Source organism: Babylonia areolata, chromosome 31 (assembly GCF_041734735.1).
Source record: "Babylonia areolata isolate BAREFJ2019XMU chromosome 31, ASM4173473v1, whole genome shotgun sequence".
Taxonomy (NCBI): Eukaryota; Metazoa; Mollusca; class Gastropoda; order Neogastropoda; family Buccinidae; genus Babylonia; species Babylonia areolata.
The window spans coordinates 2,416,759-2,432,729 of NC_134906.1; the positions used below are offsets into that span (position 1 = coordinate 2,416,759).

Genomic DNA, 15,971 nt, shown 5'->3' on the forward strand with positions numbered 1-15,971 from the left:
TGTTTTGTTTTTGTTTTTTGTTGTTGTTTTTTTCTCAATGATTTCCATTATCCTCAGGATTTCACTTTTTTAGTTCAGAATTAAATTATTTTGTATGATTTCCATCATCCTAAATGTTTCGTTCTTTCTGTCTTTTTTCGCCCCCCATGATACTCTCTGATTTCCGCTGTCTGTTTTATTTGCCATCACCCTTGATTGTTTGCTATGTTTTGAAATGTGCTGCGGTATTTTGTTCTTGTTTCAATAACCCATTGAATACTGACATGGATTTCAGGATCTTTAACGTGCATATTTGATATTCTCCATGACCATACACACAAAGGGGGTTCAGGCACTATCAGGTCTGCACATATGTGGAGTGGAGTGATGGCCTAGAGGTAACATGTCCGCATAGGAAGCGAGAGAATCTGATCACGCTGGTTCGAATCACAGCTCAGCCGCCAATATTTTCTCCACCTCCACTAGACCTTGAGTGGTGGTCTGGACGCTAGTCATTCGGATGAGGTGATAAACCGAGGTCCCATGTGGAGCATGCACTTAGCGCATGTAAAAGAACCCACGGCAACAAAAGATTTGTTCCTTGCAAAATTCTCTAGAAAAATCCACTTTTGATAGGAAAAACAAATAAAAAAAACAACTGCATGCAGGAAAAAATACAAAAAAAATGGATGGCGCTGCAGTGTAGCGACGCGCTCTCCCTGGGGAGAGCAGCCTGAATTTCACACAGTGAAATCTGTTATGATAAAAAGGAATACAAATACAAAATGCAAATGTTGACCTGGGAGATTGGAAAATATCTCCACCCTTAACCCGCCAAGTGGGACAGGGATCAAACCCAGGGAAACTCTGGTGAGAATCCAGCAACCTTTCCTTCTGACCACTGTGCCCATCAACACCCAAGTAATGATTTTTATGTATGAAGGCACTGGATGTTTTCATCGACAGAGAACTTGTTTGAATTTTTTTATTTTTTATTATGTCGGGTTTGCTTAAGCGGATCATGTCAGTTGTTTTGAGCATCTACCTAGCAGATATAGTGTATATATATATATATGGATTTGTCCGAACATGGTGTCCGAACACAGTGACTTGAGAAACTGAAACTGTTGCAAAGTGATGCATTATTATTTATGATTTATTTTATTCATTATTCATCATGGTCGTCCCTGTATCATGGTGTTGCAGCCAGAACTTCTGCTGAGTAGTTGGAGCAAAGTGATGAATATTATTTATCATTTGTCATTCATTTTATTTGTTATTCATCGTCGTCGCCCTGTGCCGCGGTGTTGCAGACGGCGCTGAGGAACGCAGGGTTCCAGCGTGTGGAGGACTTGCAGTCTGCAGTGGACAAGCTGACCCTCAGCGTGCAGAGAGCTCAGGCCAAGATTCTGGGGATCGAACCCCCTCCTCTGGAGACCGAGGTGAGGCAGATGGGTTCGGGAGTGGATTTTCTTCTGCCAGATACTGCCCCCACATCCATACCTCCCTTTGTGTTTTTTTTGTTTGTTTTTTTTCTTGGGGATTTGGTTGTTTGTTAGTTGTTTTTTGTTGATGTTTTGTTTGATGTATGAATGTGTGTGCTGTGTGTGCATGTGTGTGTGTGTGTGTGTGTTTGCATGTGTGTGTGTGTGTGTGTGTAATGACATGGATTACAGAATCTCTTATTTGATCTTCAGTATGTGCATAAGCAGGGAGTGGATTAACTCTCTCCATACGAACGGTGAAAGAGACGACGTTAACAGCGTTTCACCCCAATTACCATCATCAAAATATTGCAAGCGGAAGGCTCTTATAACTGAAGAGGTGAATGTTGACAAAGAATACCACAATTCTGACAACGGAAGCTAAAGGTTGGGTCATTCAGACACCCACTGGACATCCAAGGGGTCTGTGTAGAGGAGAAGAGAGGACTGGCCGTACTGAGTGAGTTAAGGAACTAACAGGATTGTACAAATGTTGACCAGGGAGACAGAAAAATAATTGCAGAGGTGCTGATACTGGGTTCAGTCAACCAATCTTGATTTGAGTCGGAACAAAGTCTTTGTGTTTCCCACATGAAGTCTCATGTGTTTGTAATAATGATACAACTATTGCTAATGATAATGATAATGGTAATGATTTTAATTTATATACTAATATAGTGCCTATTTTCGTAATAGAGCGCTCAACAAATAATGGGTACTCGCAAACACATGCACAAAACACACGCATGCATGCACACATGCATGCACACAACACAGGCATACAGGCGTACATGCACACATTCACACATAAATGCACACACGCACACATAAACAAACATATGCACACATAAACACACACATACATGCACACACACACACACACACACACACACGCACACACATATGCATGCAACCACACAGATACACACAGACACGCACACACACACACACACACACACACACACACAGACAGACACACAGACACACGCATGCATGATTGTTCTTCTACATCAGTTCATAGATACTGTAACCTAAGCCTTTGACTCACACCACCCGCTCCCCTCTCCACCCTCATCCCCCCCCCCCCCCCCACAAGCCCCTCCACCTCCCCAACCAGTTCTCCATCTATCCCAGAACAAAGACAGTTCCTTCCGTTTGCTGGACATCCTGGACAAGACACTGACCCATGAACACACACACGCACGCACGCACGCACGCGTGATTGGTGTTCTACATCCATTCAAAAGAAACACGTTTCCAAAACCCTTGACAGTGTGACCCTGGAACGTGTTCTCTGTCTGTCCCCAGAACAAGGAGAGTTCCTTCCCCTTGCTGGACATCCCGGACGAGATGCTGACGCGAGACCAGCTGGAGGTGAAGAAACGTCAGCGCATCCTGAAGAGCGCGCAGCAGGGCCGGGCCAAGGCGCAGGCTTTGCAGAGAGAGCGGCGACAGAAGGTATGTGGGTTGGCTTGCCCGTTTGTCAGCCTGTTTCAGTTTATTCAGTCCCTTCAGCGCATACAAAATTCTGCTGCCCGACTCGTCCTCAGAAAGAAAAGATCTGAGCACATCACTCCTCTTTTGCAACATCTCCACTGGCCCCCTGTCTCACACCGAATAAAGTACAAGATCAGCACTCTATGCTACAAATGTATTCACAAATCAGCCCCTTCCTATCTCTGTGGCTGCCTTCACCTCTACACTCCATCTCACTCACTACGATCAGCGTCGGATTCACTCCACTTACGCATACCCAGATTCAAACTCTCGACTGTTGGCCGCCGTTCTTTCTCTGTCCCTGGACCTTGCAATTGGAATGAAATTCCTCTTTTGCTTCGTCAAGTCTCCACACTCAGCTCTTTCAAGTCTGGCCTTAAAACCCACCTCTCCCCAAAATAGCCTCCCTTCCCTGTTTTCCTTGTCTTCAGTTTCTCCAGTTTTAGAATTATGCATGCGTGTGAATGACTTGTGCGAAAGCGCTTAGATTTGTCTATGCACAAGATTCAGTGCTATATAAGTAGCATTATTATTATTATTATTCTAAAGGAAGGGGCATCACTGCGTTAGGATGAATCCATATATATATATATATATTATATATTTGTATTTCTTTTTATCGCAACAGATTTCTCTGAGTGAAATTTGGGCTGCTCTTCCCAGGGAGAGCGCATCGCTACACTACAGCGCCACCCATTTTTTTGGTATTTTTTTTCTGCGAGAAATCTGTTGTGATAAAAAGAAATACAAATACAAATACATTCAACCCTGGCAACGCAGAATCACCATCACCACAAAAAACAACAACAAAAACAAAACAAAAAAAACACCCCAAAAACAACTGACCTTTTAACCCATGCAACCCTGGCAATGCAGAATCACCATCACCATAAAAGAAAGAATATATATATATATATATATATACTTATATATATAATAAAATAAAATATAAATATAAATAAAACCAAACTTTTAAAATGCCAGTTTTTATCATCATCATTATTATTATTTAATTTTATCTATTCATTAAATTAAATCTGTTTACCTATCATCATCTTGTGGTGACGGAGATTCTGTGATGGGGCAGGAACTGGTGGAGGAGCGCCGCCTGGAGCAGCGGCGGCAGTGTGACTTCCAGGGCTGGCTGACGGAAATCCGACAGAAGCGAAACAAGATCCTGGACGCTCGGAACACCCGGCGGCAGAAGAAAGCCAACATGGCCAAGCGCGGCACGCTGGCCTCTCAGGAGCGCATGCGCATCATCTCGCAGCTGGCAGCGCGTAGGTTTGAGTTGATGATGGAGAGTGTTGCAGGGATGGGTGACGGGATACTTTTTTTTTTAAACCCCCCCCTCCCATCATAATGGTGTCACAGTTTTTTTTTTAATTAGATTTTTTTTTTTCAAACCAGTTAGTTTTTTTTTACCCCTAGATTATAATGGTGTGGTGTTTTTTTTTCGTTTTTTTTCATGCCAGTTAGTTTTTTTCCCCCTGATTGTAATGGTGGTGGTTTTTTTTGGTTTTTTTGTTGTTGTTGCATACTAGTAAATTTTTTTCTCCCCAGATTATAATGGTGTAGTGGGGTTTTGTTTTTGTTTTTAGTATTGTAATTTTTTTAATTTTTCATACCAGTTAGCCTTTTCTCCAAATTATAATGTGTGGCAGTTGTTTCTTTTTTTTCAGTTATTTTTTTCTCTCCTGGTAATAGTGATGTAGCTTTTTTTTTTTTCCTCATAAATGATTTTATACTGTGGTACCTTTTCTTCCCCAGATCATAAAGATATAGTAGTTTTTTTTTTCTTTTTCTGCAGATCATAATGAAGTGGCAGATTTTTTTTTTTTTTTTTTTTTTTCTAGATCATGATGATGGGGTAGGTTTTTCTCCAGAAAGTAATGATGTAATTTTCTCCAGGTCATAAAGATGTGGTAGTTTTTCTCCAGATGAAAATGTTGTGGTAGGTTTTGTTTTTTTTTCCAGATAATAATGATAATTATAGATTTTTCTTCAGATGATGATGAGGTTTTTTTGTTGTTGTTTTTTCAGATGATAATGATGTGCTAGTTTTTTTTCCCCTTTTTTTCTCAAGATCATTGAGATGTAGTAAGTTTTTCTCCAGATGACAATGATGTGGTAGTTTTTTTTTTCTCCAATAATGATGATGGGGTAGGTTTTATTTTATTAATGAAATAATAATGTGTAGATTTTCATCAGATAACAATGATGTGATAACATTTTTTTAAGGTGGTAAGGATGTGCAAGCTTTTCCCCAGAAAAAAATGAAGCGATAGATTTTTTTAATTATTATTTTTTTTTACTGATAATTATGATGAGGTAGGGTTTTTTTCAGATAATGTGTTAGCTTTTTTCATAGTATAATGATGTGGTATCCTTTTCCAGATAATAATGATGTCATAGCTTTTTTTCTGATAATATTGATCTTGTAAGGGTTTTTTTTTCCAGATAATAATGATGTGAGAGTTTTATTTTCTGCAGGTAATAATACAATGGTAGTTTATTTCCCCTGACGATAACGATGGAGTAGGTGGTTTTTATTTTATTTTATTTTATTTTATTCTGTAGATAATAATTTAATAATAATAATAATAATAATAATGGATACTTATATAGCACACTATCCAGAAATCTGCTCTAGGTGCTTTACAAAAACGCTTTTGATAACATAAAACATTATATCTATGTTACATACACACACCAAAATGTGACCACACACACACACACACGCACGCACGCACGTACGCGCACACACACACACACACTGCATACATACATTTTAACATACATGTGTATCTAACAGCTACCCTAACAAATACGCACACATAGGCAGGCACAAACTTACATAAACACACGCACACACAATACACATTCATATACATGCATGTAGTTGTGGACCTGCCACAATTGAACTTATTGCTGAGGGAAAAGGTGAGTTTTGAGACGAGATTTAAAAGATGCGAGGGAATCAGAGTGACGGAGGTTATCAGGGAGCTTGTTCCACGTCTTTGGCGATTGAAAAGAAAACGATCTGTGTCCATAGGTCTTACTTCTGACGTGAGGTATCCTGAGAAGTCGAGTATCAGAGGAAGAACGGAGCTGGCGAGACGGGGTATAGATATGGATGAGTTCAGAAAGATACTTGGGGCCAGATCCGTTGACTGCAGAAAAGGTCAGAGTGGATAGCTTATAGTCTATTCGATCAGAAACAGGCAACCAGTGGAGAGACTGAAGGAGAGGAGAAACATGGTCAAATTTAGAAGCTCTGCAAATGAGTCTGGCAGCGTTATTCTGAATTCGTTGGAGTCTGTCTAACAGGTATTTGGGAAGTAGTAACTTTTCTTCAGATAGTAATGATGTGGTAGCTCTTTTCCAGATATCAGTGATGGTGGTTTTCTTGTCAGCTAATGATTGAAACTGATGTTTGTTACTCATTTGTTGGTTGTTGTTTTTTGTCCCTCCACATTTTGTGAATGTCTAAGGTTGAATTGTTTAGTTCACAACTGGTGAATGTTCATATACATGTTGTGAATGTCTAAGGTTGAACTGTTCAGTTCACAACTGGTGAATGTTCATATACATGTTGTGAATGTCTAAGGTTGAAGTGTTTAGTTCACAACTGGTGAATGTTCATAGACATGTTGTGAATGTCTAAGGTTGAACTGTTCAGTTCACAACTGGTGAATGTTCATATACATGTTGTGAATGTCTAAGGTTGAAGTGTTTAGTTCACAACTGGTGAATGTTCATATACATGTTGTGAATGTCTAAGGTTGAACTGTTCAGTTCACAACTGGTGAATGTTCATATACATGTTGTGAATGTCTAAGGTTGAACTGTTCAGTTCACAACTGGTGAATGCTCATATACATGTGGTGAATGTCTAAGGTTGAACTGTTCAGTTCACAACTGGTGAATGCTCATATACATGTTGTGAATGTCTAAGGTTGAACTGTTCAGTTCACAACTGGTGAATGCTCATATACATGTTGTGAATGTCTAAGGTTGAACTGTTCAGTTCACAACTGGTGAATGCTCATATACATGTTGTGAATGTCTAAGGTTGAACTGTTCAGTTCACAACTGGCGAATGTTCACATACATGTGGTGAATGTGTAAGGTTGAACTGTTCAGTTCACAACTGGTGAATGCTCATATACATGTTGTGAATGTCTAAGGTTGAACTGTTCAGTTCACAACTGGTGAATGTTCATATACATGTTGTGAATGTGTAAGGTTGAACTGTTCAGTTCACAACTGGTGAATGTTCATATACATGTTGTGAATGTGTAAGGTTGAACTGTTCAGTTCACAACTGGTGAATGTTCATATACATGTTGTGAATGTGTAAGGTTGAACTGTTCAGTTCACAACTGGTGAATGTTCATATACATGTTGTGAATGTGTAAGGTTGAACTGTTCAGTTCACAACTGGTGAATGTTCATATACATGTTGTGAATGTCTAAGGTTGAACTGTTCAGTTCACAACTGGTGAATGTTCATATACATGTTGTGAATGTGTAAGGTTGAACTGTTCAGTTCACAACTGGTGAATGTTCATATACATGTTGTGAATGTCTAAGGTTGAACTGTTCAGTTCACAACTGGTGAATGTTCATGTACATGTTGTGAATGTGTAAGGTTGAAGTGTTTAGTTCACAACTGGTGAATGTTCATATACATGTTGTGAATGTGTAAGGTTGAAGTGTTTAGTTCACAACTGGTGAATGTTCATATACATGTTGTGAATGTGTAAGGTTGAAGTGTTCAGTTCACAACTGGTGAATGTTCGTGCAGAAAACAAAAAGAAGGATGACAACTTTGGACAGAATGATGATGACTGGGACGTCTACAAGGAAATTGTAAGTACATGTATATATATATACTTTGGCTTATATCACAGATTGACATAAGTTTACATTTGGGCCAACAGCAAAGTGAGAGCTGTATTATCAATGGTTTCTTCAGTCAATGGGAAACCATTTACAGCTTAGTCTTTTGTGAAGGACTATGTCTCTCAAACTAGGAGGCAAAATTGCACTGGCTCTTTGTACTGCAGCCTTGTGGGCTAGTTAGCCCTTGGGGACCATCCCAACGCCGACTGTCCTAAAACCCTCTTGGCCGAGAGAGTGGGGATGTACTTGGGCAAGACACTCTCCACTATAATCAAATTCTAGGCCAAATAGTCGGAACAGCAGTTGCCTCCTCTGCTGTTCTGATGGTCATAGTCGGACATGACTGACTATCATATATATATATATATATATATATATATATAGAGAGAGAGAGAGAGAGAGAGAGAGAATGGAGCAAGAAACATACACACTTATATATATATATATATATATATATTAAGTGTGTATGTTTCTTGTCCCATTCTCTCTGTCTCTGTTTTTGTCTGTCTGTCTGAGACTTGTAATTTGTGTATTAATGTCTGTGTGCATGTGAGTGTGTGTGTGTGTGTGGAGTGTATGTGTGTGCATGTATTTGTGTGTATGTGTGTGACTGTCTGGTTTGATTAAAGTAATTAGTTGGGTTTTTTTTCTGCTTTGTAAAACTATCTTATTTTATCTTCATTTTATTTGTGTTTTTTTTTTCCTTGTTCTTTTCTTGTGTGTGTTTTAGAAAAGTAAAAGAAAATAAATTAAAAAACAAAACAAAACCAAAAGTAATTCATCGTCTTCTGTCTCTCCCAGAATACAGAGCAGGGAACCAGTGATTCTGAGGCGGAGGACGAAAAACTGGAAGAACTGGAAACAGTGCTGAAGGAACATGATCCAGAATTTCAGAAGTGAGTTTGAGGGGCACAGCAGCCGAGTGGTAAAAGCATTGAACTTAACATCTTGAGGGGGGGGTCTTGGTTTCGAACCTCAGTCATGGCGCCTGGGTGGGTTAAGCCTGGAGATTTTTCCCGTTTCCTAAGTCAGCGGATGTGCAGACATGCTAGTGCCTGAACCCCTCTTTTGTATGTGTATGCATGAAGAAGATCCAAACACGCTCGTTTTAAAGATCCCGTAATCCTTGTCAGTGTTCTGTGGGTTAGGGAAACGAGAACATACCCAGTTTGCACACCCCTAAAAACGGAATATGGTTGTGTATATGGCGGGGTTAAAAAGCACATTCATGTGGAGTGATGGCCTAGAGGTAATGCGTCCGCCTAGGAAGCGAGAGAATCTGAGCGCGCTGGTTCAAATCACGGCTCAGCCGCCGATATTTTCTCCCCCTCCACTAGACCTTGAGTGGTGGTCTGGATGCTAGTCATTCGGATGAGATGATAAACTGAGGTCCCGTGTGCAGCATGCACTTTGCGCACGTAAAAGAACCCATGGCAACAAAAAGGTTGTTCCTGGCAAAATTCTGTAGAAAAATCCACTTGGATAGGAAAAACAAATAAAACTGCACGCAGGAAAAAATGCAAAAAAATGGGCGGCGCTGTAGTGTAGCGATGCGCTTTCCCTGGGGGGAGCAGCCCGAATTTCACACAGAGAAATCTGTTGTGATAAAATGAAAATGAAAGGAAATACTCATGGGAGTTGCAGCCCTCAAAAGCGGAAGAAGAAGTGAGTCCTAGTTAAAAGTATCATGATCGGTTGGTCAATCTGAAAAGAGGAGGTGTGTATATGTGTGTGAGTTATAGTTGAGAGTATCATGACTGACTGGTCAATCTGGAGAGAAAAAGTGTGTATATGTGTGTGAGTTATTGTTGAGAGTAACATGACTGACTGGTCAATCTGGAGAGAAAAAGTGTGTATATGTGTGTGAGTTATTGTTGAGAGTAACATGACTGACTGGTCAATCTGGAGAGAAAAAGTGTGTATATGTGTGTGAGTTATTGTTGAGAGTAACATGACTGACTGGCCAGTCTGGAGAGAAAAAGTGTGTATATGTGTGTGAGTTACAGTTGAGAGTATCATGACTGAATGGTCAATCTGGAGAGAAAAAGTGTGTAGATGTGTGTCATAGTTTAGAGTACCATGATGGACTGGTCATTCTGAAGAGAGAAAGTGTGTAATATTTGTGTGAATCATAGTACAGAGTATAATGGATTGGTCAGTTTGGAAGGAGAAAGTGTAATATATATATATATATATAGAGAGAGAGAGAGAGAGAGAGAGAGATGTGTGATGGGGGATGGGGTTGGTTGTTTTAACTGATTTTTTTCGGTTGCTTTGTGTGCTTTTGATTTTATGTTCTTACACGCATGTGTGAGTGTGCGCGCATATGCGGTGTACACGTGTGCGTCTAATAACTAACATATGTGCTCTTTTCCAGGGAGCTGGACATGGGAGGAATATCAGAGATGAACCTGGCGGAGTATTTCCAGGTGCATGTGGGAGTGGAGCGAACACGGTAGGCGTCCATCAGAGAGAGAGAGAGAGATAAAAAAACAAGATGACTGGAAAGAGCTGGATTTTTTCCTATTTTTATGCCTAATTTGGTGTCAGCTGATAAAGTATTTGCAGAGAAAATGGCAATGTTAAAGTTTACCACGGACACACACACACACACAGACAACCGAACGCTGGGTTAAAACATAGACTCACTTTGTTTACACAAGTGAGTCAAAAAATCCTTCCAGATACAGTGACTGTGCATTACGGATATCTTTACAAATATAGTGAATGTGCATAAAGGAATAAAGGATATCTTTCCAGATGAAGAGACTGTGTAAAAGGATAATCTTGCAGGTATAGTCACTGCACAGACGGGCGCAATAGCCGAGTGGTTAAAGCGTTGGACTGTCAATCTGAGGGTCCCGGGTTCGAATCACTTTGACGGCGCCTGGTGGGTAAAGGGTGAAGATTTTTACGATCTCCCAGGTCAACATATGTGCAGACCTGCTAGTGCCTGAACCCCCTTCGTGTGTATATGCAAGCAGAAGATCAAATACGCACGTTAAAGATCCTGTAGTCCATGTCAGCGTTCAGTGGGTTATGGAAACAAGAACATACCCAGCATGCACACCCCCGAAAACGGAGTATGGCTGCCTACATGGCGGGGTAAAAACGGTCATACACGTAAAAGCCCACTCGTGTGCATACGAGTGAACGCAGAAGAAGAAGAAGAAGTCACTGCACACAAAGGAAATTGTTCCAGTGATTTTTTTTTTTTTTCGTGCGCCATCATCTGCACTGTTTCAGAGGCGTAGATCCTACGTGGGCAATTTTGAGTCCTTACACATCCACACATGGGCTTGTCTTTAGCAGTCACAGCATCAGAAGTCGAGAGAGTGGTATCGATGTCAGGTCGCCAGGAGGCCACACACCAAAGGAGACCCTGCAATGCTGTCGAGTCACTTGGGTGGTGTCCGGTAATGCCTGCTCTTACTTTGGACACGACCTACTAAGTTGTATGGAAAATGTTTGCATCTTCATTGTTGCTCAAGACTCGTCACAGATATGGCAAGCAAGTTGAACAGAGAAGACTTTCCATTTGAACAGGTGTGTGGAGAGTGGTGTTGGCTCAGTCCATAAAGCGCCTGACTAAGGAGTAAAGGTTCTCGATTCAACTCCTCAGAGTTATACTCGTCCTCCCACCCCCCTCCTCTCATCTTTGAGTGGTGATCTTTGATGCTGATCTCTGGTGATGAACCAGTGTCCTGTGTGCTGTTTGTGTACATAAAAGAAACCATGGCAACAAGAGGGTTAACCCTGGTGAATCTTTTTTTTTTTTTCTTTTTTTTTAATCTCTACTGACCATTCCTGCTTTTAAGTTACAGTCTTCCTTTTCTTTGTTTCTTCACAGTGTTCTTTCATGTCTCTTTTTCTTTTCTTCTTTCTCTCACATGCACATGCACACACATACTCACATATGCTGTCATACATGCACATACACACATGCTGTCAGTTACCCATCTACTGTCCCTTTCAGGGCCCCACATTTATCCATCTACTGTCCCTTTCAGGGCCCCACAATTACCCATTTCCTGTCCCTTTCAGGGCCCCACAATTACCCATTTACTGTCCCTTTCAGTGCCTCACAGTTACCCATCTCCTGTCCCTTTCAGGGCCCCACAGTTATCCATCTACTGTCCCTTTCAGCGCCCCACAAGTACCCATTTACCGTCCCTCTCAGCGCCTCACAGTTACCCATCTACTGTCCCTTTCAGGGCCCCACAATTACCCATTTACTGTCCCTTTCAGGGCCCCACAATTACCCATTTACTGTCCCTTTCAATGCCTCTCAGTTACCCATCTCCTGTCCCTTTCAGGGCCCCACAATTACCCATTTACTGTCCATTTCAGGGCCCCACAATTACCCATCTTGTTTTTCAGGGTCCCACAGTTACCAATCTACTGTCCCTTTCAGGGCCCCAGAGTTACTCGTCCACTGTCCCTTTCAGGGCCCCACAGTTACCCATTTAGTGTCCCTTTCAGGGCCCCAGAGTTACCGTTTACTGTCCCTTTCAGCGCTTCACAATTACCAATCTACTATCCCTTTCAGGGCCCCAGAGTTGCTGTTCCAGCCGTCGATGCTTGGCATGGAGCAGGCGGGACTGGCGGAGACGCTGAACTATGTGCTGACAAAGTTTGACCTTCCCTCTCAGAAGCGGCTGTGCCAGGTGTGTATTGTTTTTTTTTAAATTTTTTTTTATTTTATTCTGTTCTGTTTTACTACTTCATTTCATTTTGTTTTCTTTCGTTTTCATTTCTTTTTTTTATTTTATTTTATTTTAGTCTATTTTCTATTTTATTTTATTTGATAGTATTTCATTTTTTGCCAGGCATGTATTGTGTTGTGCCCAGTGGAGATTTCTTAAGGATAGGTATGTATGTATGCTCATGATATGTATGTATGTATTGTTGTTGTTCATCGATTTTATGTCTGTTCACTGATATTAGATGAAGAGAAAACAAAACAGTATGTATGTATGATAGTTGTGGATAGTATGGTGATGTTATGGATACTTATAATTTTATAGCGTTTATCTTCAGTCAGAGACTAAGCGCTCTATGAACCTTGAGTCATTTGCACAACAGGCTGCCTACCTGGGTAGAGCCGACTGACGGCTGCCATTGGGCGTTCATCATTTGTTTCCAGTTTCATTCAGTCAGGTTTAATTCACGCACACAGACACAATACACACACAGACACAACACACACACACACACACACACACAGACACAACACACACACAGACACAACACACACACAGACACACACAGACACACACACACAAAGACACAGACACACACACAGACACACACAGACACAACACGCACACACACAGACACAACACACAGAGACACACACACAGAGACACACACAGAGACACAACACACACACAGACACAACACAGACACAACACACAACACACACACACACACAGGCACACACACACACACACACACATGTACCATATTTCATGTATGAAGGTGTTGAGGTTTTTTACACACCATGTCGGCATCCATACACCATTTTGGGGGGTGTGCATGCTGGGTATGTTCTTATTTCCATAACTCACCGAATGCTGACATGGATTACAGGGTCTTTAACACACATATTTGCTCTTCTTCGTGCTTATACACATGAAGGGGGTTCAGGAACTAGCAGGTCTGCACATATGTTGACCTGGGTGATGAGAAAAATCTCCATCCTAGTTGTGTCGGACTATAACCATTAAAACAGTAGTGGAGGCATCTGTCGTCCTGACTGTCTTGTATACATGTGTCTGTATCCATCTGCCACAGAACGTGTTCCTGACAGGAGGGATGGCCTTGTATTGTATTGTACTGTGTAAATGTATCTATATCCATCTGCCGCAGAACGTGTTCCTGACAGGAGGGATGGCCTTGTATTGTATAGTATAGTATTGTACTGTGTAAATGTATCTATATCCATCTGCCACAGAACGTGTTCCTGACAGGGGGATAGCCTTGTATTGTATTGTGTACATGTATCTATATCCATCTGCCGCAGAACAACGTGTTCCTGACAGGGGGGATGGCCTTGTATTGTATTGTGTAAATGTATCTATATCCATCTGCCACAGAACGTGTTCCTGACAGGGGGGATGGCCTTGTATTGTATTGTGTAAATGTATCTATATCCATCTGCCACAGAACGTGTTCCTGACAGGGGGATGGCCTTGTATTGTATAGTATAGTACTGTGTAAATGTATCTATATCCATCTGCCACAGAACGTGTTCCTGACAGGGGGATAGCCTTGTATTGTACTGTGTACATGTATCTATATCCATCTGCCGCAGAACGTGTTCCTGACAGGAGGGATGGCCTTGTATTGTATAGTATAGTATTGTGTAAATGTATCTATATCCATCAGCCACAGAACGTGTTCCTGACAGGAGGGATGGCCTTGTATTGTATTGTACTGTATAAATGTATCTATATCTCCATCTGCCGCAGAACGTGTTCCTGACAGGAGGGATGGCCTTGTATTGTATAGTACTGTGTAAATGTATCTATATCCATCTATATCCATCTGCCACAGAACGTGTTCCTGACCGGGGGCATGGCCCAGGTTCCTGGTCTGAAGGAACGCATGGAGAGAGAGCTGCTGGAAACAAGGCCGTTCCAGTCCTCGTTCAACGTCACTGTGGCTGGTATGGCGTGTTTGTTTCCCTGCTCACCCTTTGCTATGTGTGCATGGATATGGATACATGTTGGAACCGGTTTTGTCATAGCGTGGCATGATATGTCACTCATTTTAACTGTTCAGTCTTGCGCCTTATAAATATTATTATTAGTAGTATTTTTATGTATTAATCTATTATTATTTTATTTTAATTTATTTATTTTTTGTTATTTTCTTTTAATTATTTATTTATTATTATTTTATTATTATTTTTTTTTCGAGGCTGTGTGGCCCCTCCCTTCTCCCTTGTGTGTGGTCACTGTTGTGCTGTGTCGAGGAATGGTTCCCACTGACGCCAAGCGATGCACTGTATGTGCTGTGTGTGTGTGCAGGGAGCCCGGTGTTGGACGGGTGGACAGGAGCGAGGCACTGGGCGCTGAGCCCCCAGCTGGGGAAGAGCAGCATCACCAGGGCCCAGTACCAGGAGATGGGGGAGGGCTACTTCACGGAGCACCGCGCCTCCAACCGCTTCTTCCCCACCCCGGGTGCCAAGGGGAAATGAGTCAGATGAGAGAGAGGGTGGGTGTGGGGTGGTTTGGGTGGTGGGTAGGTGTTGGTGTGCTTGCGAGTGTGAGTGAGAGTGATTGTATGTGTGAGTGTGATTACGTGCGTTTGCACATGCAGTTGTGTGTGCCAGTGTGTATATGTGGGGAATATATAATTATTGTGTGTGTGTGTGTCCTTTTATCTGTGTTTTGGTAAAGTGTGTGTTAAGATAATGGATTTTGTGTGTGTGAGTGAGTTATTGTATGTGTATGCATGGACAGTGTGTGTGTGACTGTCAATATGTGTTTGTGGGAAAAGATATTGTGCATGTATACCTGTGTGCATATGATTTTCTCTGTGTATTTTAGGAAAGTGTGTGTGTTGATGTATGGATATTGTTGTGTTTTTATTAAATTGATGATGTAAATGGATTTTGTATTTCTCTCTGTGTGTGTATGGCTCACACCACAACATGCTGTGTTCAGCATCATTGCTAACCTTAGACATCCAGCTGACAGGCATGAAAGAAAAAAAACAACAAAATTTTCAAACGTATCTTGTTGACATGGTGATGATGCCGCAAACACCTGCCAAGTTATTTTCATTGGTTGGATTGATTGTGCTGTATGAGTATTCATCTTTATTTTTTCATATACAAGGAAAACACTAGCAGCTGACTGGTAAAGCTCGCAATCAAATGTTGTGCATTTGAAACACGCACGCTTGACATTAAAAGTTTTGGTTTTGTTGCCGATCGTTAATGTGTTGTCTTTCTGGGGCCCTGTTTAACTCATTCAGTATAGCCAGTCCTATCTTCTCTACACAGACCCCTGGGATGTCCAGTGGGTGTCTGAATGACCCAACCTTTAGCTTCCGTCGTCAGAACTGTGGTACTCTTTGTCAACATTCACCTCT

At 41.4% G+C, this 15,971-nt stretch overlaps 1 protein-coding gene across 1 annotated transcript in view; it reads left to right on the forward strand.

Moving 5' to 3' along the window:
- Positions 1–15,136, forward strand: part of LOC143275863 (actin-related protein 5-like) — a 29,824-nt gene extending 14,688 nt beyond the window's left edge. Inside the window, exons 11-19 of the mRNA XM_076580155.1 lie at positions 1,293–1,421; positions 2,772–2,921; positions 4,048–4,240; positions 7,771–7,835; positions 8,670–8,764; positions 10,246–10,323; positions 12,418–12,535; positions 14,427–14,538; positions 14,903–15,136. Of these exons, the coding sequence (XP_076436270.1) occupies positions 1,293–1,421; positions 2,772–2,921; positions 4,048–4,240; positions 7,771–7,835; positions 8,670–8,764; positions 10,246–10,323; positions 12,418–12,535; positions 14,427–14,538; positions 14,903–15,072 (1,110 nt within the window). The 3' untranslated portion in view covers positions 15,073–15,136. The remainder of the gene's footprint in view (positions 1–1,292; positions 1,422–2,771; positions 2,922–4,047; positions 4,241–7,770; positions 7,836–8,669; positions 8,765–10,245; positions 10,324–12,417; positions 12,536–14,426; positions 14,539–14,902) is intronic.
- The last annotated feature ends 835 nt before the right edge of the window (positions 15,137–15,971 follow it).